Source organism: Mesoplodon mirus (assembly GCF_964341445.2).
Source record: "Mesoplodon mirus genome assembly, chromosome: 7".
NCBI classification, from domain to species: domain Eukaryota; kingdom Metazoa; phylum Chordata; class Mammalia; order Artiodactyla; family Ziphiidae; genus Mesoplodon; species Mesoplodon mirus.
Genome location: NC_138983.1, coordinates 10,271,790 through 10,296,033, shown reverse-complemented (window position 1 = coordinate 10,296,033; position 24,244 = coordinate 10,271,790). Strand labels below are relative to the sequence as shown.

The 24,244-nt window shown below is 44.5% G+C and overlaps 1 protein-coding gene across 3 annotated transcripts; it reads right to left on the bottom strand.

The window, feature by feature from the left end:
* Positions 1–1,291: 1,291 nt before the first annotated feature.
* Positions 1,292–24,231, bottom strand: CPSF7 (cleavage and polyadenylation specific factor 7). 3 transcript variants are annotated; one of them, XM_082629067.1, is made up of 10 exons: positions 24,044–24,231; positions 23,388–23,496; positions 16,795–17,013; positions 15,850–15,953; positions 15,085–15,257; positions 11,558–11,972; positions 10,934–11,052; positions 8,507–8,675; positions 7,713–7,880; positions 1,292–3,332 (listed from the first exon to the last, which is right to left on the bottom strand). In XM_082629067.1, exons 2-9 carry the CDS (start codon positions 23,439–23,441, stop codon positions 7,718–7,720), a joined length of 1,416 nt encoding a protein of 471 aa, XP_082485193.1. In that variant the 5' UTR covers positions 23,442–23,496; positions 24,044–24,231; the 3' UTR covers positions 1,292–3,332; positions 7,713–7,717. The 3 variants fall into 3 exon arrangements, with proteins under 3 accessions (XP_082485193.1, XP_082485191.1, XP_082485192.1); XM_082629065.1 differs by having other exon boundaries at positions 24,117–24,212; XM_082629066.1 differs by having other exon boundaries at positions 15,112–15,257; positions 24,117–24,211.
* Positions 24,232–24,244: the final 13 nt, after the last annotated feature.

The window sequence follows — 24,244 nt, the reverse complement described above, 5'->3', positions numbered from 1 at the left end:
CAGCTAGTCTTTCAGGGTTAACGTGTCAGAGGCTGTACTCACTGTAGTGTCAAGGGAAGCCCCTATACCCCATACACACCTGAAGGACTGACATTCTGGGACAGTGAGGACTGAGCCAAGGAGCAAGCCCTGGTCACAAGAGCTGGCAGAGGCCCGCTAGGATATCCACACTCATGCCTACAACTGTCAGGTGACTGCAGTGGTGGTCTCTAGGGGCTGAGGTCTGGCTCATTTCAGGAAGCAGTCAGGAACACAGAGGTGACCCAAAGGTCAGTCCCTTCCTGTACTGCCACGGTAACCCCTAGGAGAAACTGAAGAAGGTACTTGCTTCTCTAAACTAGCAGTCCTCACGCTTTAGTTTATGTAAGTCATCTGGAGCATAAAAAGTAGATTTCGAGACTTCAGAGATTGATGCAGGCAGGAAGGCATTTTAGCAAGCATGGCGCATAACTGAGATGCAGGCAACTGTGGAACTCAACTTGAGAACACTGGTTTAAGTTCTGAGAGGCACTCCAACGATTTTTTTTCCTTCAAGTTTTATAACATCATAGACCCTAAGGGGATTTCCCTTCTACTAAGGGTTACTTGCTTTTATACTGCTCTTGCCTTTACTGGTCTCAGCAACACGTTGTATGTCATCTGGTTGCTGGTTCATCTTTTTATTATGCTAACTCTCCTCTTGTTCACCCGACTTTTTAAAAAGCCAGCTTTCAGGAATCCCAAGGATTACCCCGCAGCACTTTGCTAAGCTTTCTAATCTGTACTTCCCTTATATTCATATAGCACTGCAGTCTACATAACACGTTCACATTTGTTATGATTCTTCAGACCTCCCAATGTGGAAGGCAGAACAGCTATCATTTTCATCTTACAAACAAAAGAGACTGAGGTTGTGCTGCTCGTCCGTGGTTAGATAGATTTAGATGTGAAGGAGGCACTAGCCAGCATATCTTCTAACGCCTAGCAGAGGACTCTTCCCTTTATGAACTTGATGACATCGGAACTGAACTGTACAAGGTAGGACATTTATTCTGAGAATAAATCTTAGGAACCTTGAAGGATAAAAGATGACTTGGAATTAACTAGGCTGTTTAGATGGCTAAGGAAAAAAGCTAAACCTCAAGAGGCACCTCCAAAGGTTCGCACGAGGTCTCCGAGGTGTACCACATGCACTACACACGCCCACCGTGCAATTCCAGCTGAGAACTCAGGGATTCACTCCCCTCCCAAAGCCTCTACATCAGCCCGCACCCATGTCCCAGACACCTCAACAAATCTATTCAATGCAGAATCCATGAAACAGCTCACACCCCATTTATTATTTAAAAATATTTTGTTACAAAAGGAAAAAAAATACAATGCAGTATAAAAGATTGACAGTGTCATCAAGTTTATTACACAATTTTCATCCTATCAGAAAGACAAACAAATCACCAACAACAGGGGGACGGGGCCTTGGCCTTTTTAAGGGTTGGGTTTTTTTCCTTTTGCTATCAGGAAATAAAACTAAAAATTGTGTCACTGAGTAAAAACAAAAATGGGGAGAAAAAAATTCTCCGGGTAAACGGCTTTTCTGGTATTCTATATATTTTTTTCTCCTTTAACTGTCACCTTACTTGGTTTTCTCTACATTATAAAGACACCCGGAGCTGCTCTTGAGGATAAGCACATCACTTAACGCTTGGCCGGCTGGGCGGGGTGCCATATTCTGAAGTGGAGGTGGGGATGGGGTTGGGGGACAGGGGGAAAAAAGCTACAAACCTGTAGCCTCTGTCCCAAGGGAATGTGCCTCTCCAATCCTGGGGGACTCCCTCAGTGACTGAGCGAGGGCTATGTCAGAAACGTGCAGGGAACAGAGGAAGGCTTCGGTCCAGCTCAGTCTCTCCCCTCTGAGCCAGAAGGGTCTCCAGCGACCCTACATCCCACGTGCCACGTTTCCTGTTCGATGTCGCATGCCCTACAGACGCGTGCGGAAGCAGCATCTGTCGCCCCGTGGGTACCGCAGGACCCTGTTGCTGCTGCTTCTTCCAGCAGCAGCCGCCTCACAAGTTGGATGTTATGGGAAAAGCAATTCCATTTGCCTGTGTAGAAAATGGCCCCCAGAGTGGTGGTCCTTAGAATTCTGAGCTGAGCTCATTAAAGTCAGGCTCCACTTCTTCCTTGCTCCTTATCAGAGGCAGCAAGTACCTCCAGGCAGAGCGAGGGGAGCTATTAAGTCAAAATTCAAAAGGTGAAAAAATACCAAATATATGACTTTACCTACTAGTGCCAGGTTATCCCACAATAAGTAAAAGTATGTACCTGGAGGATGCAAGCCCATGCTCACATCAAACCTGAAAAAAGAAAAGCCTATGGAAGTAGGCCATATCCTGCCCGACTTGCCTCCTTCCCCACTCCTAGTATTTCACGAGGGCTCTTCACTGCTGAGGTCCGACGTCCCCGACTCCCAATGGCAGCACCTTCCTCTAAAACAAGGAAGCAGCCTCTTGGGGGAAGGGCTCCACATGCGAGATGGAAAAGCCCCAGGGAAAGGGAACATCTCGTGGAGCTGGTTATTGCAAGAGGCAACCAAGCAAGCAGCAGTAGAGGGTGGTAATTGGCTCTGCCAGGCTCCCCAGCAGAAAGCAACCTCATGGGCCTTCTCTGCTTAGGAGGGGCAAGTCCACTGAGCAGGCTGGGCAGCAGGGAGTTAAAAGGGTTTTAGCCCCCTGGGAGGTCAAGGAAACAAACCGTCAATAAGTAAGAGGGAAAAGCAAGAACAGGAGAAGCTTTCCATAAAGTAATTTCTGTTCTCATGGTCCCTCCTCAAAGGGCTGGGCAGGTAAAGGAGTTAAAGAAGTGGTATGTTAGCAAGGGGTTTGGACCCTCTTCGCCCCACCAAACCTAGTGCTGAGGGCAGGACCCTGGGCATATTTTGGCACACCCAGTCACTCTCCTAGATCCCACAGGGAGGATCCGTTTTCTTTGGGAAGGATGTCTTCCCATCAACCTCACCACTGAACTGCTCCTGGAGAATCAGAAACTCATACGTTTCCTTGGACAAAGCACCGTTCTCTATGGAGACCAGGGACCTGGACATGGTTTCTTCCTGTCTGCCACCCTCCCAACCACATGAAGTCTTTAGGTTCTTTACCCTGGCAAACAGGAGTGGGACTGGGAGGGCTGCCAGGCAATCTTCAATCTTGTAGGGCAGAGGGTACTCCCTGTGGGTGTCTGGAAGGGGTTAGGGGCTTGGAGGAAGGGGAAGGGGTGGAGCGGCCTCCGTCCTTTAGTCCTGATCAAGGTGAGGAGATGCAAGTCCATTAAAAAAACATTTGCTTCCAACCAGACTCCTGCAATGAGAACATCAGAAGAGAAGAAAGAAAATACAAGTTAGAGGTTACTTTCTGATTAACAGGGGCTTATATAAATTATACTGGCATTTTCAAAAGTTAAAACGTATGAAGTAGGGGATGCAGACAGAGAGAATGCAAGCCTGGGAAAGTAAAAGACAGCAGAACTGTCTGGGAGTGTCTGGCACTGTGAGTAGTGAGGGAGTGGCTGGAGGAGAACAGAGGGAAGAGGAGTGACATTTCACTTTAAGGTTAGGGGGAAAAACAGAGACAATGAAATGAGGCATCAAAGCAGTTTGACTGAAAAGGAGACTTTGGCTGGAAACTACTACATTTCAAGAAAAGTTGCTCTAAGGGAGCATGGTGAGTTTAAATACTGTTTCAGAAAATCTGTTCTGAGCGAGTCATAGCTTACCTTAAGGGGAAGGGGAAAAATCTGGAAATGGGAAGTACAATGGTAAGAAAACAAGTGTGTACACAACCAGATCCATTAACCCCCAAAAACCCAAGAGGCCCTTGCAGGGAGCATGTACGTACACAAGAAAACTCAACTTTTCCCCTTCTTTTAAAGAAGCATACACATACATATAGAGCCAGAGATGTTCCAAGTACCACCACTCAAGAGATTCTAGGTCCTCCCCAGATGACAGGTGTGGGTGAGGGGCCAAGAAGCACACTAACACCAAGCAGGAGTGACGTGGTCAGGCCAGAGCAGAAAGCAGAGCACGGAGGTCAAAGAAGATAATCAGCAGTCACCATCCAAGAAAACTAAAAGCATGGTTAAGAACTTCTGCTGAGCAGTGAAGGACTGTTAAGCCCCTTGTCACATCTCGACCTAACTTAAGGTCCCCAGTACACTCAGCCCTCTTTCCAACGTTGTAACATCCATCTGCAGGGGGTGGCCTGGTCAATCTTACCACACAAAATAGAACTGATAGCGAAAAGGAAGAGGGGGAATTAAATTCAGGCTTAGGATTTCTACTAATGCCCAAACTGGCAACATGGCCTATACATAAATGCTCACCTTTAATGTATGCACTTCTGTAACCTGGAGGAGCTATGCAAGAAAAACTATATCCACAAGCTGCCTGATCCTTCTACACTCTGAAATGGCACCATTTCACCCTGGGGTCCTCAGAATCTGTCATGGCCTCTGGTTTCTCTAAACATCTATGCAGGCAGGTATCTTTCTCATTTTCTGTAAGAGGAAACTAAAGCCCTCGGTGACTCCTCAATTTCATACCATTTGGGTTTCCGAATCTTTGCATTAGATCAAAATTGAACAGAATGCTCAGTTTTCACTGGACCAGGAGGATAGCAATGAGGTGAGAATGACTATATTTCAAGCAGGATAATGTCCTAAAATAATGAGACAACAGCCAACAACTACAAAAAGTCGAAGCCACAGACACCCTAAGAATATCCTCAAACTCCAAAGCATACACACATACACTGCAAGAGATGTAATTTGGGAACTGTTGCTACAAAACAAGACTCAGAGGATAACTAATGCATCAGAAGTAAACTACAGTTGACCCTTGAAAAATACAGGTTTGAACTGCACTGGTTCGCTTACATGCGGATTTTTTTCAATAAATACGTACTACAGTACAACAGAATCTGAGGTTGGTTGAATCTGTTGATGGAGAACTGTAGAAATGGAGGGCTGACTATAAAGTTATACTCGAATTTTTGACTACGCAGAGGTCAGCTCCCCTAACCCCTACACTGCTCAAGGGTCAACTGAACAGCACCCAATTCTTAGAGGTTATGGCTCCATTTTGGTGGTAATGTTTGAATGTAGACAGAGGACAACATGGGTCAATCAGACTTCAGGTCCCAGAGGTCGTGCCCATCCTGAGGAAGGGTGGACAAAAACGGCTGCTGTTCTTTGCTGCCCCTATAGATGGAACATACCCTTTGCTCTCATGGAACAGCTCTCCGTATAGTATAAATACTAGTATTTTCTAACTAAAAGGTATTGTACTCAGAGCTTGCAAAGTTATCACAGTAAATGAGGCCCAGGCACCATCTCCTCAACATGACATCTCCTAAGTCACAACTTGGTAACTGCAGATGAAGTTAAGAATCCCAGGATGAGAATGTGAGAAATGGACATTTGGGGGGGTCAAATTCAGTTCTTTTGGACTAATTAACCAGAAGGAATAACCAACGTATCTAAAGGGGTGACTAGGAAAAGTGAGGAACTGGAAAACCTGCCTCAAGAGTTAATTTTCCTCATTGGTCATAGGCCTGCACCAGCCAAATGACTGTTTTCTGGGAACTACTGGGTTATAGGATTTTTCTGAGTTTTTCAAATTGAATCATACTCATAATGGAAGAAAAGGCCCACTTTACAGGTGGAAAAAAAGTGAAGCAAGATGACAGCTAAAGTCTCAGGTTCAGGTGTTCAATCCCCAAAGTTCTAGTGATCAGAGGATCTCACAATTTTTCTCTCAAAAGGCCGTTAGGAGCAAAGCCGCCAAGAACAGTGACATGCAGTTACATGTTCCGACTACTAACCTATGTGGCCCCAGAGACTATAATTCATGCTTTGCACAGACCAAGTACTACGTCCTCCGTCACTCTTATCCTAGTCAGCTCCAAAGGACACACACGGTGGGCTGCAGGACTGGGGGAGGGTGGTGACTGATACTGAACCTCCAAGAACACTAGCGACTGTGCTAGCCCTAACAAGGGAAATGCTGCTACTGCGACAGGAGGGGTGAGATCGATCACAGACCCACTCTACCCACCCTCCCGCCCACTCCCTGAGACTCCAGTAGGCCAGAGCTGTCTAAAACTCCGCTTAAGTTAATGGCAGATGACAAACAACAGAGTGGAGGGCAGTAGCCAAACATAACAAGACTCCTTTCTTATTTGTTTAGCGGGTTGTCACTAGGCAACAGTTTACAGTCCAGCTACCGCTTGTGAACTACAGGCACTCCCAAGAAGGGGGGAGGGTTTCTTTTCCTTTCTGCATCCAGTCATCCATCTATCCACCCCAAAGATACCAAGCAGAACTATTCCTACTCACCTTCCACAATTACCATTACTTCAGACCAACCAAATCAGCCAAACACCAAGGACATTATCCTAATGTACCTGATGTGAAGCCACGAAATTGAGAAGAGACCCCAAAGTCACCTGGGTCATGCAATAGCCTTCAGGAACCACAAACGTACCATCCCCGCCAGAGTCTCAACTACTTTTACAGATCTCCCAAGAAACACAGTCAACAACTGCTCTTGCTTGCTTATATAATAGAAACAATCTTTGCTGGAAGCTTGTTTTCAGTTGGGATTGCCAAGCTGGTGGGATGTAACCTGGAGCCTGAGAATGAAAATAACAGAGCTGAAGCCCCTGAACCAGACAAGCCTAACTCAACTTTTCAGTTACTTGAGTTAATATAGTTCCCCACCCGTAACTCTCCTGCCTTTGTTTTGATTAAAAAAAAAAAAAAAAAAAAATCACTGTTAGTAAGTTTTTCCAAAACAAATATATCCTGCCATTGAAATATTCTCCAGTCTCTAAAGCTTTAAAGGTAAGTTTTTTCAGATCAGCTTTCTCCTCTCTGACTAAAGTATCCTGGTTTTCAAAATCTTTTTAATAGATATTAATTCTTAAAAATCATTAATGTTGCACCTTGAAAACTTACAAGTAGTCAATGGTCTTACTTTTTTCTCTCTTGGTCAATTTTCCTGATTTTTTCATTTCAAAGTTTGGTGGGGTTAAAGTATAACAATGAGGGACTTCCCTGGCAGTCCAGTGGTTAAGACTCCGTGCTCCCAATGCACGGGGCACGGGTTCGATCCTTGGTCAGGGAACTAAGGTCCCGCAGGCCACACGGCGCAACCAAACAGAAAATAAGTAAATAATAAATAAAGAAAACATAACAACGATACTAACAATGGCTAATCATTTATTGAGAATTTACTAAGTGACAGGTACTATGAGTGCCAAATGCTCTATATGGATTAGCTCACTGAATACTCAGCAATCCAATGAGACAGTTGCTTTTGTTATCTTCATTTACAAACGAGGAAACTGAGGAACAGAAAGTAATATGGCTGGAGGAGCTGGAATTTATAACCTGGCATCTACCTGCAGACACTGTGTTCTTAGCCATTATGCCATGTTGTCTCAGATACCAGGTGAAAGCGGTCAAAAAACAAGCAAAGGTAGCTTAATCTCAGGTCCATTTCAGGGTGAGACTCCTCACAAACAAGCAAAAAACCTGCCCTCCTGAATTTTTGGTTACCTAAATAGGAAGTCTTCCCATACCCTTTTCTTGTTTTAAAAGGAGAGAGAGAAATCTTTACTATCAATTTTTCTTTCATAAGAGATCATCAACCAGCCAGCAATGGGGCTTCATCCCACCTTTCTCAGTGGTGCCGGTCCCGTTCTCTATCCCGGTGTCTCTCGTGCTCTCGGTTCCTTTCTTGGAAATAATCATCATGCCGATCTTCATTATGAAGCAGGTCCCGGTGCCTCCTGCTGCTTTCCCGGGACCGGCTTGGTGACCTCTCTCGGGACCGATGTCTTTTCCTATTAGAAGGATACTTTTCAGCCTCACTCAGAGGGCTTACCCCATTCTTTCTAAGAGTATTTGTTTTGGTGTCTTCTACTATTTGTCTAAACCACTCTTCTGTTACTCTATCATGGCCCCTAGTCTTTTTTGGAAAATTAGTAACAGTTAAACTTGTTGAGATCTTACTAACGTATCAGACACAGTGCTAAGAGCTTTACATGCATTATCTCACCTAATCTTTACAACAGGTCTGTAAGATGAGTACTACCATTGTCCTCTGTTTAAAAATAAGAAAAATGAGACTTGGAAAGTTGAGTAACTTTCATATTCAAGGTCATGCAGGTAGTTAGGAGCAGGACTGGTATTCAAATCCAAGAATGTATGGCTCCAAAGCCCGTGTTCTTAACTACATCAGTCTTTCTTCCTAAATAAGCCCACTGCCTCACCAAACACAGATTTCAGACATTACAACATTTATTAATGTAAACGTTTGATTAATTTTTTCCCCTTAAAGACATGAGGGCTAGGTCCGCTCTTTCAACTAGGTCCTTGCCAAATACCCTGGGCTCCTTTCCTCCCCCTGCCAATCCCTGGAAGAGTGCTGCTCAGGGCTGGCAGGCTGCTGAAGCAATCATCAACTCACCTGGATGAGCTCCCGCTGGCACCCACACTGTAAGACTTGGCTTCAATGCCATGAAGACAGTCCTTAAGAGAGGAGATGAGGACACGGCAACGCTCATCATTGGCGACCCGGGACTGTTTGATAACAGCAATGGCTGTGAGCAGCGTCTCAATCGCGTCACTGTAATCCCCTGACAGGGGATGGATGGGAAAGGCCAAGGATGAGCAGAGGCAGTAAACTAACTGATGAAAGGGAGAACTCAGGAGGACACAAACCAAGAGTAAATAGCTGTCCCACAGAACCACAGTAAAATGGATGAGGCAGAAGTGGCAGGTATAAAACTGTATGGCACCTATATTCTAGTGGTCTGGAATCAGAGAGGTGCTCTCAGATACTGCTAGTGGATGTATAATCCGGCACGTCATTGTCTGTGGGCTATCAGACAGCATCCATTAAAATAAACAATGTGCATACTTTTTGACCCAGCACATCTAAAAATTTTCTACTTCTGTTCACAGGTATATAACTTAAACAATGTTTGTTTCAGCGCTGTTTGTTGTATTAAAGAATCAAAAACAACTTAAAGTTCCTTCAGTAAGGTCTGGCTATATAAATTATGGAACTACAGAATACTACATAGTCGTTAAAAAGCATGAGGTCGATCTGTATGTAAACAAAGCAATCCATGTAAAGCACTTAGCACAGTGCCAGGCACACAGTAAGGGCTCAATAAACGTTAGGTATTAGTTGATGTAATAGATGTCCAGAATGTATTTTTAAAAAGCTGTGAAACAATATTCCATTTTTGTAAAAATAATCAAAATTACATATATGTTTTGCTACATGCACAGAAAAAGAAATCTGAAGGACAGACACTAAATTGTACAAGGTGGTCTTACTGATGGTCCTCGTACGGAAGCCTTTCATTTATTAACACTGCATATTTGTCTGAATTATTTTAAATCTATAGCCAAATACATATATACATACAAGTAACATATATCTAAGACATGTATGTTGTGTGTGTGCATATATATATATATATATATTATATATGCATACACACATATTTTTAATTATGCTGCCATCAAGAACTAACTCCTTCATTCCTCACATCTGAGCAATGTTTGGACTCAAGGATAGTGGTCAGGGTGGGTACTTGCACAATGCTTTTCCAAACTAAAGCTTTCTTAGCATTAAGGACAAGATAATACAAGGAAAGCATGAAACCAGGCAGGGGTCCAGTGACAGTGAGGACTAGCAGCTTCCTCTGTGCAAGGCAGTTAAGAATAGAACAGAGGCTGTGAAGGACCTGCAATTCTGTGGAGATCTAAGAACACCAGGATTTTGGCTCTACCAGAGTAGGGAATTTTTGCCTATTTTGTAGGCACTCAATAAATATTTGTGGTTTGAATGACTGGAATGAGAACAAAACAAAGGGAGGAGACAGAGGTTCAGTTATTGATCATCTCAGTGTGAAGGAACTGGTGGAGAAGAACAATGATTGTTTTTCTTTATACTCTGTATATCTGACTTGCTACAATGAGCATAGATTATTTTTTAATTTAAAGAGATTTACTCAGATGTCAATGAAGGTTTCTGGTAGAAAAAAAAAGAGAGAGAGAATATACATACTTTCTGTCTTTAGTCCACTCTGCATTCAAATTTTGTAGTCAAAGATGAGAAATTATGGAAAACGGACAATAATAGAGTTAACTTATTTCTCAGGAGATCTGACAATCTATATTTACATTCATGTAGGAAACTCACAGGAAGAAAGTGAATATGATTAGTGCTATAATGTGAAACTTGGACCAGAACCCGGAAACTTCTTATATTCTCTTCTCTTAGGAACCAAAGGTTCTGTTCCCCTGGCTCTCAAAGGCATGGCTTCTGGGTCTGCCCACTTAATACTGACAGCAAGGCAAAAGTTAGTTGTAAGGGTATATTATGCCTTAAGATTGACACCCAACAGACTTGTCTCTTTCTAGGACAGGTTACATGGAGGCCACCAGCTCTGCCTCGATCCCCAAATGTAATCCGATTCCATATCCACCATCATCATCAGTTCTAAAAACCCAAGGTCTACACTTGGCATTGGACTCATTACACAGACACTAGATCCACTGATCAACCACTGAGATCAAGATCTCCGTGAGGCAGGAATTTCATTCTATAACAAACACCACAACGAGCATTAGTTATTTATATTCTAGGCACTAAGTTGGTTTTCATGGGGCAGGTCTAGACACAGGCTAAATAAACAGCAGCAGTGGAGCTCCCCAAAAGCCAGAAAACCAGGTTACCATATTGCTTTTCAAAATGTGCCACTCTTGAGAATCTACTCGTGCTCCAACTTTATCTTGTTGAATTTCTTGCCAATGGAAATGACAAAACAATGGAAAAACTAAAGGTAAGGAGAAGGCAGCAACGGTAAGGAAGAGTTACCTGCACTGGCTCCAGATACAGCTTTGGAAATGGCACTGCTGGAAATTGCTCTGTTCCGCTTCATGATCTCTTCAAATTCTGCTTCACTCACTGTAGAGGGCGGAGGGCCCGAATCTCGGCTGCACACAGAAATAATACCACTCCTGACTGCCCACACCCCTTGTTAACTTTACCATACTCTGAAGTACTATGCTATTTAACTGTGCTCCCCTGTATAACGTCTTAAATGGTTCTCAGCCTGTTCACATGTTCTATAGGTTCGTGTTCTCCTCAAAGACAGGATTTATGTCATATACGTTTGTCATTCTGGCGTGACCCAACGGTGCTGGACACTCACAGCATCCCTAACCGTGACTTAAAGCACTGCATTTAATCAACTGCCTTGAAAAGGGACACGAAGGACATGGTTTGGGTTGAGAGGTAAGATGCAAACAAAACACCAAACAGAAACATTCTCTAATAGTTAACTATTTCCCAGGACTCAATACTATGACAACAGTTTCCACAAGGGAAAACACAAGAATTCAGTGCCCACTTAACTTCCTCAGGGAGAACAAAATGCTTAAAACCCTGTCTACCCCACTATGCCTGGCTCAGACCTGAAAGGAACAAGATAGTCCTTACCTGCCATGGTGGTTATAGGGTGCCGAGGCCTTCATGTAAGTATCTGGTGGAGGCCCCACTGTGGCATTTGGTGGGGGGAAGAAGGCTGGATTGAGGTGAAGGGCAGGTGGGATGGCCCCAGGGGGAGGTACAGCCAGATGAGGAGGTAATCGAGGAGGAGGGGGCATGAGATGCTGGTAGTGGATGCCAGGAGGAGGAGGAGGGACCCCGAAGCTTGAGGAGAGAGGTGGTGGGGGTGGAATTGGGGGTGGGGGCAGACCCATCAGGGGAAGGGCGGAAGGAGGGCGATTGAAGTAGGGCAGCACACTGGGGGGCTTATCCACGCGGGCCGATGAGGGTACAAGGTTCTCAGAGGGTGTGGCCCGTCCATCGGCAGAATCACTAGAATCTCGGGAGTGGGCCCGTGGAGGTATTCCTATGAAGCAAAACAGAATTACTGTTACTGCCCAACCTTTAAACATAACCACGGGACCAGGTCATCCTTCAGCAAGTCATCTGACACCATACTAAGGAAGGTGACAGGTAGCTGAGAGAGAAGGTAAGATCACCTACTGTTTTTCTTTGGCCTCAGAGAGAAAGCTCAGAGGCAACCTAGTTAAGACATAAACCAGGAAGCAAAACCACCCTAAATTCTGTATGTTAAAGAAAGAATGCTCTTTATCTAGAACTCTGAGTGCTTCACATTTAAGTTGCCGTTAGATTTGTTTTCTATTTTTAAGTGCAGAAGGATCCTAATAACCCATGAGAAAATGACAGTGCTGAAGTATGTTCATTACTGTTCAGCTGGATTCAAGCTGGTTCGAAATCCCATTTTCTCTGGTAGGAGTTCAGGGACTCTTTCCTTAGACTAGTAATAGTTAACCTTCTTTATCCTGCTGTATACTTGAAATTTCCTCTTTGCCATGGCTCTCGGGCCAGGGAATTTGGGGGAAGGGAGGGAAGGGCAGGGGATGGATAACACTTCCTCCACCCAAGTACCCAAACTGCTAACTGGGACGGGGAAGAGCCACAGAACAGAGAGTAGAAGACTGGAGGTTAAATGAGAAAACACGGCAGACAAGCCAAGGAAAGATCTGCCCACAGAATGAGCAGCTGGCACACAGAGGACACCAGGGACTCCTAGCAAAAGCCTGGTACAAAATACGCCTGAAACCTGGGAAACTCCCCCTACATTTCAATGGCCCAAACCCTCTACCCCACAGGGCAGCCTACTATAGGAACATCATCGTGGAATGGTGGTATGGTGTTGTGCAAAACAGGGGCTCAAAACATGTTTGTGTACAGCTGGAAACGTGGCTCTGAGACCGTCAAGTCATTTGGTTAAATGTGTTCCCTCTTTCCAATTTAACAGTCTACTCCAAGCCCGGTTAATGTGGAACCCAGCAGAAGAATGTGATCACATGGCCTTGGGAGTCTTGGAGGTAGAAAGATGCCATTAGGAGACAAGTGTGGAGAGAAAGAAGAGAGCTCCTTCAACAAAGCCTTGTTAGGAAACACTAACTCCTGATGACAGCACAAGGTGGAATGAACCCCCTTGGCAACCAGCTTGGTCTCTCTGACACAGTCCATCACCAGTGCCTACCACAGCATGCTCTTGCTTTTCATGTCTCACACACACGGCGACGTGCTTCCTCCGAGTTCTCTCAAACTGACGGAAGAAGAGGCGTTAGCAAGCGTAAGCCTCTGAAAGTTAGCTACCTTCCCAGCTACTGTTCCCACACTAGCAAGGGTTCCTTTTGTATCTGTGGCCACAAATCCCAAGAGTAGCAACCACTGTTAAGCAGACTAAGTCAACCAGCTATCCTCAGTGAATTAACAGAGCCCAAGTCCATCAACACGACAGCGCAGAGAAACACCACTCGGTCAGCACCATCACTTCCGCAAAGAAAGGTAACATCAGGGAGTAAAGAGCCAAGTGATGCTGGGACTGTTAGGTGCTCAATGCAGCTGTAAAATTATACATCTTAAGAAAGTTAGAAGAGGCACGAGTCATGGAAGGACTCTGAAACACAATGGACTTTGAAAATTCAGGTTATCAGGGAAGAAAAGTATGTGCCTTCTAACCCAGAGCAATAGCTCACACCACTTCCATCTAGGCTCTCAATATAGTTATAAGAACACAGTTGTTCCTATTCGAGAGCTGAGTGGCCATATTTCCACCTTCAACCAACCTATCCAAGGTCCCAGTGGACTACCCAATCAATAAATACAAAGCACTATTTTGAGAGCAGGACCTAAGCAGTGACAGAAAGTGGGTAATGAAAACTCTGCCATACCCCCACTGTAGTAAAAGGAAAGTAATGGCAGTTGACTGTTTCAGGTAGGGCCTGGCAGGGCGGCTGCACCTTCTGAAGTCAGGACAATCCAAGGTTGGTCCCCAGGTTTCGCAGGTTCAGAAACTTGATTTTAACAGTTCACCCAGGGAGGACTGGACCCTAGGAGATTGATTCACACTATCCAAACTCACAAGAGACTGATTCATAAACCAGAATGACAATTTATTAATTTACAATGAGAAATATAACTGCCAAGCAGACTGGAATACTTGTGTCGGCTGGTCAGCGCATTCTCTTCCCAGTAGGAGAGCCTAGTTGGGAAACCAAATTAGTATCAGAAGGTGTCTTGGTGAGCACAGGGTCAGAATAAAGGGAATAAGGTGAGCTTAAGGCATACTATCATCAGGCTAAGGTAGCATGATGCAACTTTCTTTACTAATGGGAAACACTTGCCAAGCAAACTAAAATCGCAGGTAATAGAAAGGGTACCCAACCCCCCTGGTCAATGCTGGAGAAACACCATTAAATTCTTACTCTCTAGCACTCCTCTTGGTCGACTCCTTACAGAGCACCCTTCCAGTGTATGTTTACGACAAGATTACAGCCATCTTTATGTATCATATCTATATTTTAAGGTGGTTGCTTCTTAATACTTTATAGAGACATGTCTTACAATTAAGCCCATTTGCTATACACTTGATTTTTTAGATAGAAACACATTATTTATTTATTTATTTATTTATTTTTTGCGGTACGCGGGCCTCTCACTGTTGTGGCCTCTCCCGTTGCAGAGCACAGGCTCCGGACGCACAGGCACAGCAGGCATGGCTCACACGGGCCCAGCCGCTCCGCGGCACGAGGGATCTTCCCGGACCGGGGCACGAACCCGTGTCCCCTGTATCGGCAGGCGGACTCTCAACCACTGCGCCACCAGGGAAGCCCGGAAACACATAATTTAGACTTGACAGGAACTTTATATGTCATGTGTCTAGTTCAAATGGGGAAGTAGGCCCTAAGCAGTAAAGTGACCTGCCCAAGGTCACATAATGAGTTAGTGGCAAAACTGGGCCATAACCTGAACCTACCTGACTCCTAGCACATGAGCCTCGTCTTTTGGCTTACCTACTGCCATGCTGCCACCCATCATCACCACCACCCTCTCTCAAACTCTTCCACATCGTAGGCCAAGCCTACACCACAGAAAACAAACCCACAAACTTCCCCCCCTTCATACAGATGGTCTCCACGTACCCCCTCTTGGGACTCGGACGCACTCACGTTTCCGAGCCTGTGCCTCAAACTGTGACAGGTTCTGGCGGGTGGCTGGCCTCACATCCACTTTTTCTCCATTAAGAACCTTTCCTGGCAGAAGTTCCAACAACTTGTGGACAGAGTTTTCAGAGGCTACCACCACCTCAGCATACCTTGAGGAAGAAAAATTAAAAACGAGTGAAATCAACCAAGAGAGGAACACAGAAATTCTCTTCCACTTTTAGTGAAAACTGGTAAAGCCAAGGATACCTTGCTAATATTTTTTTTTAAGATTTTTTTGATGTGGACCATTTTTAAAGTCTTTATTGAATTTTTACAATATTGCTTCTGTTTCATGTTTTGGTTTTTTGGCCCTGAGGCACATGGGATCTTAGCTCCCAGACCAGGGATAGAACCCACACCACCTGCATTGGAAGGCGAAGTCTTAACCACTGGACTGCCAGGGAAGTCCCATTTTTTTTTTATCTTTCTAATATTAAACACACAAAACTACTAAAAACAAACAGGTGTCATGCTAAACTTTTCCTATTTATTTCAAATTAGAAACCAGCTCTCTCTGCCTCTCAATGGATGGATGTTCTCCTACATTGCAACTAGGTCCCTGTTCTAAGGTGGTTTGTTAACACCAAGGCAGTAAACTGGGCCTGGGGTGGGAGGGATTAAATTACAGGGCCAAAATAACAGTACAGATCTGTCATCCCAATGGTTACAAACGAAAAGGGGCCTCTCAAATCCAGACCTCACCCTTTGGACTGGCCATTTGCTCGATTCTCTGCAAATTTCAACTCCACCACATCATAGACTCCTACAGAGCGAATAACCTGGATCAGCTGTTGGTCTGTGGTCCACTGCGGCCGGCAAAATGGAAAAGGAAGAAATGTCAAGAGCTACACCCCCCTCCCCCAGAACGTCCCAAACCCTTCCCTCAAACCTAGGATTCTAGTCACAATCATGACCTCCCACAAGAAACCCAGAAGGCCATCAATATTTCAATTAGAGCACGTTTTTCCTATTGTCCTCACCCATGCAGAATTCCAAAACTACCCACCCCTGCCCCAATCCCCATCTTTGAGACTAAGAAAATTAAAACCTATTTTAACTTTAACTGCCACTTGGGCGGGCTCGTCATCAGCTCAAACAGTGATTACTAGTAGCTTTTAGTTATAGATCTGATGGGCTAGAGTTGGTCACTGACAGCAACTTTCCCCTCAGTATATACATTTCTTAATTTGAAAACACCACCTCCCAGCACCAGCCCCCAAACATGTCACACAATAACTTTTGCAGAACAACAATCACCACCTACCCCGAGCGTACTACAGCTATCAAGGTCTTTGCTCCCTCTCACCCATCATTATCATAGGACCATCTAATGACCACCAAGAGATCAAGGTGTTCACTCTGAAATCTCATCCCACAGATGACCCTGGTAGACATAAAAGCCCCAGGGTCAGGGGCGGTAACAAGATGGCAGAAAAAGCAACTACCCACTTAATCATTGCTTTCTTCGGCACCAGTACGTCCTCAGGATAGTTCTCTTTCAGAGATCAATCCAACCTGATCCCAGGAAAAAGAAATCCAACCCCATCAGAGCACAAAACAGTGCAACAGTGGTTTCTGAAAATGCCATCACCTCCCAGTGTTCTCCCTCCAGCCCACCCACAAGCCTTTTTGGTTACCCATGCTTACCCAGGAGAAACTGCCCACATAGACAGCAGCTCGCCTATTACGCAGGCCACTGTAGGTGTAGAGAATTGCAGGGGTCTTGTTATTGGGCTTGGGAGATGGCTCCTGGCGAACAGGAGGCGGCGGCTCAGTGCTGCTGCTTCTGTCATCTGAGGGCTGTGAGGTGGCTGTCAACACGTCATCATACAGGTCAATCTGATCTGTATTGTTGAACTCTGGGTCCTAAGAGACGAGGAGTTGGCAAAGGTGGGTTTGAAAACCTTTCGTTTTGTTCATTCTATTTTACTCTAATTTACTTACAATCCACGGTCAAGTATTTTATAAAACATACAAAACTTCCTTGTCCTACTCTAGGAAACTAGGAAGAAAAACTTCCCCATGTAAAACAATTTTAATACTTAATTATACTTATGTGTTTCTCCTAAGACCCTGTTATGAGTCTATAGTGTTTCTAGCTTTAATCAACTGTGAGACTCAAAAGGTACATGATGATTAAACAAGCAAACTAAGAATGCACAGAGATGCATCTGCTACTGCTAACAATGTGGCCAGCTTCTCAAGACCACATCTAAGATACACTAATGAAAATTTGTTTTCAACATCTTATGCTATTTCCAAAATCAAGTTACACAAAACTTACTCTTCTACTTAATAAGAAATAGAGTAGGGCTTCCTTGGTGGCAAGCCCGTGCGCCACAACTACTGAGCCTGGGCTCTAGAGCCTTTGAGCCACAACTACTGAAGCCTGCTCGCCTAGAGCCCGTGCTCCGCAACAAGAGAAACCACCGCAATGAGAAGCCTGTGCACCGCAATGAAGAGTAGCCTCCGCTCGCCGCAACTAGGGAAAGCCCACGTGCAGCAACGAGGACCCAATGCAGCCAAAAATGAAAGAAAGAAAGAAAGAAGGAAGGAAGGAAGGAAGGAAAGAAAAGAAAGGAAGGAAGAAAGGGAGTATATTTATTTAGAAATGGAGATCGGGGAAAAGCATGTTAAAGTGGGAACCAAAACACAAAAAAGAATGGGAGTTATTGGTTTAAACTCTTTGATTTACACAAATGATTTAGAGAAGCTCTAAAACTCATAGTACATAATCTCATCTTTCCATTAACCATTAAAGAAATATAAAAAATAAAAGCGAAGTGAATAATGGGGGGATTTTCCATTATAAGTTCTATTTCTCAAATGACATGCAGATCCAATACATTACCATGACATTTATATGAGACATCTTTGAGCAATACCAGAGATGTCCAATGATACACAAAAACAGTGAAGTTCTCTAAAATATAAAGGTCAGGAAACAGGACAAGCACCTATATCATAAGCTGTGTTATAGTAAGCTTTCAAATATGAACGTGAGGGCTTCCCTGGTGGCGCAGTGGTTGAGAGTCCGCCTGCCGATGCAGGGGACGCGGGTCCGTGCCCCGGTCCAGGAAGATCCCACATGCCGCGGAGCGGCTGGGCCCGTGAGCCACGGCCGCTGAGCCTGCGCGTCCGGAGCCTGTGCTCCGCAATGGGAGAGGCCGCAAGAGTGAGAGGCCCGCGTACCGCAAAAAACAAAAAAAAGGTGAATTCTGTAAGACAGACAAAATATACTTTTTGCCTATGTGATATATTACTGTTATGGACTGAATGTTTGATTCCCCCCCACATACACTGAAACCCTACTCCCCAGTGTGATGGTATTAGGAGGTAGGGCCTTTTAGGAGGTAATTAAGATGAGATGAGGTCTTGAGGGTAGAGCCCATGAAAGAGATTAGTGCCCTTATAAGAATCAAGAGAGCTCGCTTGCTCTGCTGTGCTCTGCATTATGTGAAGATACAAGCTGGCAGTCTGCAACTGAGAGAGGCTGCTCACCAGAACAGGAACCTGGTCTCAGTTTTCCAGCCTCTAGAACTGTGAGAAATACATTTGTTTATAAGCCACCCAGTCTTTGTTATTTTGTTACAGCAGCCCAAGCTAACACTTACACAAAAAATCCTAAAATCAAAAGAACTACTACTAAGGGACCTTAATGTTTCAGATTTTGCAATGTCATCATCTCAGAGAGGATCTTTTTATTTTAAGGATCAGACAAGTGTATTTTCAGGTAACATTCTAAAACATCCAAACAGTGCTAAAGAGGATACTGCCAAATGAGAGATACAGGGAGACGTTCGGAGTGTTTTAGGGAAACTATAGCTCATTCATGTCATTGCTGTCTTTTAAAAACAGGAATAAAGAAAGAGCCTATACTACAGGAATAAAAGAACCTGTATTAGGTAACTTGTTTAATTGCCTGAAGGAGAATCATTTCCCCTAATGCAACTCAGGACAGGAAGCTCCAGTAACTTTCTCCCTTCAATACCATCACCAGAACTGCTGATCCTGAACTTCGACTAGAGAAGAGACTAACTACAAAATGCATTCTTAGACCTACATACCATCAGAAACTTTTGGAAACAATCTTTTAGTTTCTCAGTTTATCTGAAGTACAAGGGAAGAACATGCACACCATGATAATACTATTGGATTGTTCTGGTATTGAGGGGGAAAGGATTCTACTTCCTGAGGCATGTAAATAGCTTCAAATATTACAAATACTCTTAACAAGCCCCATAGGAGAGGAGTTTGAACCTTGTAAAAATCTCGCAAAGAGAATGGCAAAAGGAAGTAAACTTTTTAGGGGCAACTTAAAAGCAAGAAAAGGAATCAGTGAGGCAAATAAGCACAGGAAAACTATTTTAGGTAGTCAAACCTATGAATAAGGACCTTGCATAAAAAAGGATGGGTATGTGAAGAACGGGGAGAAGCTAACACTGGAGAGCACAGGGTGGATAATAAATTAAAAAGGTGAAGAAAGCTGCAGCTAATAACTCAACATTTTATGTGTAAAATATTTCACAGCCTTATATCTCAAACAATCCTAACTCTAGACAAACCACTTATTTATTCATGTACTGGGTATGATTTGCCCTTGTGGTTCAAGGTAGAGAAAGGACTTAGAAACCACTCAATCTTCTTCAATGCTCTAATCCTTAGACAACACTACTTCACACTTCAAACCAGGGTGCCTTTTTTTTTTTAAATAAATCAAGGATTGTGAAATGGAACTTAAAGGGAATAAGGAAACACACCATCTTAGATGGTCAGTGGAACCAAACTGGAATTCCTTCCATGTAGTATCTGTGATTCAGAGATGTCTAAAAGTTGTAATACAAAAATTATTGCTGATAATTGGGTAGAGAACATGCAGACTTGGGCAGCTCAGAGATCAAACGTATCACCAGGAAATCGTAAGCCTTGGCAAACAATCTACTCTTTCAGGGTTCCTTAGAGAATATGACAGTCCTGGAAGACCCTGGTGGATGGATTACCTTACCACTTTAAGAAACACAAAAGGATTCAATGAACGCAAAACTGTCACAAGATTCAAATGGTCTCTCTGTGCCACAGAGCCTCAGTTCAAAGAAGTTTGTGGGAACTATTCTGATGCACACCGCAGACCTGTTGTGGATTCTGTTGAAGATTTTATTGAAGAAACAATGTATCGAGTTGTGTTTAGATTTAAATCTGCTCGCAACATCAGTTCACTTTACTCTTCAGTTGTTAAGACAGAAAAACAGATAGGGCCTGAGGTCTTTCAGATTACCAAATAAGCTGGTGTTTTATGCAGTTAAAGAAAAATCTAATTCTACAAATTAAGTGAAAAATACAATGTTTTACAGGCATTGATGTGGAGGGGTCATTTTAGGGAGATTAAAAAAGAAGTATGTATTTAATACTGAATTAATACCAGGGACAATTTTGCGTTTAACAGCATAGGAATAACTGTGATTGTCTCATGAAGCCTCTTGGTTTACAAAAGAGAACTTGCATGATTATGATTTTTTTTTTTTTTTGCGGTACGCGGGCCTCTCACTGCTGTGGCCTCTCCTGTCGCGGAGCACAGGCTCAGCAGCCATGGCTCACAGGCCCAGCCACTCCGCGGCATGTGGGATCCTCCCAGACCAGGGCATGAACCCGCATCCCCAGCATCGGCAGGCGGACTATCAACCACCACACCACCAGGAAAGCCCCCATGATTATGAATTTAAATGAGAACTTCCCCACCTGTCTGCTCAATGCTCCTACCTGCCGGCCCTTTTCCTGATATCTAAGGGGAATAATAAAGCTTAGGATTTATTTTTCTCAAAGCAACCTATTTGATATAATTTTCTTTTACCTGTAACCAAAGCTCAGTTTTTGACTTTGTAATTACTATTTCCACAGTTCTCACCTCACACTCTCCTTCCGTCATTGTCCACTGCTCTCAACCACCAGGAATGGAACCTCTTTTGAGCAAAGAAATCCATTTTTTCCTTTTATCTCACTACTTCTAACACAGTGCCTAGCAAACAGAAGTAGCTCAATAAATACTTGTTGATAAAAATGAGGAAAACTGAGCATATTGTGCAAAGTCCCTGTCTTAGCACAAGGAACAGAACAGAGACAAAACACTCAGCAGGATGGCAGCTCTCAGTCTCTTTTCTAGTTGTTCTCCCCAGCCTAAGAGAGCAGCTGTGAATCCTAAGATTCCGGCTGTAAAAGGAGTGAAGTAGCTCTGCAAAAGAGGCTTTTGCAGCACATGTTTTAAGAGATCCGGGAGTCAGCACAATAGGGTTCCATCTAGGAACAGTGCTTATTTTCCCCGGGGAGCAAAGTACACGTGACAAGGTTCTTGTGCATGGGTAAGCTTGGGGTGAATCAATAACATTCTTATAACATTCTAAAACACAATGTGTACTCGCTGCCTTCAGTCTAAGCTTGCTTCTAACAATCCTAGCCAAACAGAGCTTTTACCATTTCTTTAGCAGCCTCCAGAATACACTAAAACCAGCTTTGCTAAACATTAACTCACTTGTGGGGAAAAAAGCACCCCTCCCCTGACTTTCCCCCAGACATAAGACATTCAAAATCTATACTTTTTTCAACTTACTAAGTATCAAATACTGTCCATTTGATATAAATGTCTACTTGATTTCACACACCATCTTTGGCCTATCTTAGACCCATAAAAAAAGTCCTGTTTAACTAAAGAGACCAGAGAACAAATTGTTGAGGCCAATGACTTCTACCTTGACACAGCAGTGACTATTGGATGAAGCCTATGTCTTGTCTATGACCGACAAGCTGCATTGCTTAAGAAATTATGGAATCTCATTTCTCAGACCAAATGTCCCTGTGGTCAAGGACCCTGTTCTACCCATTTCCCAAAGTGAATCAGCAGCAGTGTTACCAACCCACAGATAAGAAAATTAGGGGAAAAGAAGTTTTTTAAATTAATAATTGAAAACAACTAAGAGAGCCTTCTTTTCTTGCTATCTTGTACTAAAAAAAAAAAAGTAAAAAGGAATAAGTCTGATTCAAAGTAATATGAAAAACTCAGGAAAACAATGGTTTGTAACTAAATATTCTAAACCTTTCTTTTCATCCATAAATAATTATGACTTGCTTGAAATTTAAAGAAAAATCTTCATGTAGTTAAGTTAATCAGCAGCCACATGTACATGACTTCAGTCTGCCTGAGAAGACATGGGAAAATGACTAACATATGTCAAGTGAAAGCAACGGCATATATCAACCTCTTCTGTTGCTTCATATCAAAGTCAGGGTCCAATCAGAGCACTTTCCTTCCCTAGCCTGTTTTTTTTTTAATCCTCCTTCCAGGTCCTTACATGTAGCCATTGAAAGATGCCAACAGGAAGAACCAGCTTACTCGAGTAGAACAGTGCTGAAAATAATCCAGGCAAGATATTTGTAAGTTTTAAATAGAGATTTTGGGACACTCTTGAGATGTGACCTCAAGAGCTCAGAACTGAACTGTATATGAGATTATTGTTTCAAAGGAGATTACTGTATCACATTTCTTGACATATCATATAGAGACCAACAAATCCAACTTAGAGCATATGACTGGGTCTGTATCTGCTTCGTAACTGGTTTGTCCAACACCTTTACCTCCCCCCCCACCAAACAAGTAGATTCATCAATAAAATTTATTACACTAAAATGCCTATGGACTTCTCAAGCCTGGAGTCAAGCTACTTCTGAAAGGAAGGAAGATAGAAAACAACTGGAATGCAGCTGAAATTAAACGTTAAAGTTATCTTTTATACTGTGCCTCTCACTGCCTTATGGGGGAGGAGACTACATTTCTCCAGGGGCAGTTTGAGAGAATCTCAAAGGAACAGGCATCAACATCGTCCTCATGAACACTATAGCAAACCTAATTCTGATTTTTAATTTTGGTTAGTCTTCGAAAAGACTGACATCCAACTTTGGCTTCCTGGGGGAGCAAGTTCCACAGGTTGATTCATCACTCTATTAAACCTAATTTTTAGTTACTCTTAAATCAAAGCTTTTAAAAATCAAGCCTGGAGGCTTAAGTTAACATAAAGCAGAACGGTCAGAAATCTTGGAAGCCTGTGCCAGAGGGAAAATTTTACATCTGAAAGAGCGGTGTTTAGGCCCATAAAATCTTCAAGGACTGACATAGCCTGGAACCACTGCAAGTTTGCTGCAAGTGATTCCTCAGCTGGGACAGGAAAATCCCCATGTTCCCGATGACCCCTCACCTGATTGAACTCCTCGTCAGCATATATATCAATCAAGTCCACTCCTTCTGACATGGCTCCGGAAGGAAGATCTCGAGCCCGGAAAATGAACACGGTAAGAAAGATGCCACTGCAGTATCCAGAAAGAAACAAGAGTTAGAAGGCATAAGGGTCCCAGGGTGCGATGAGGGCATTGGTTGCCAACCTCCCGTCTCCAGAGACGCAGCATCCCGGCAGCCCGAGCTCTGCCCCACCCGCTCCGCCCCGCCCCCGGCCTCGCACCGCCCCTCGCTCTCCCAGGCCACCGGGGCTCGCGGGGCTCGCTGCCCATCACCCTCGGGCCCGACCGGAGCTGCGCCGCAGCTGCCTGGGCGCGACGAGGAAGTGCAGGCCTTTGCTCCTAGGGGCCCTCGGACGGCGCTGCGAAGAACGATCCCGGCGAAGCCCGCAGCCACAGCCCGCCGCACCTGCCGAGGCCCCAAGCGGTCCCGGCTAGAGTCCCTGCGGGCCCCGGAGCTCCAGCCACCTCCGCTCCCCACCCAGGCCTAGTCCTCGCCCCCCGGCTAGGCCCGCCGCGCTCCCTCCCCACAAACCCGGCCCGATGCCCTCGGCCCCCTCCCTCAAAGGCCCGCGCCTCCCGCCGCCCGCCAACTCCGGCTACCCCAAACTCAACCGACCCCCTCCCCGCCTCAGCGCCGTCCCCGAGCCCTCTTCCGGCCCAGCCGGCCCTCGGCCGCGCGCCCCCGTTACCGGGAATATGGCGGCGGCGGCGGCGAGTCCGGACTAGGCCCGAAGCGCGCGAACCGCTCTCTGCCCCAGGTCCCCCGCCGCCGGCGTCACACGCACAGCCACTTCCGCCATACGCGAGGACGCATCTT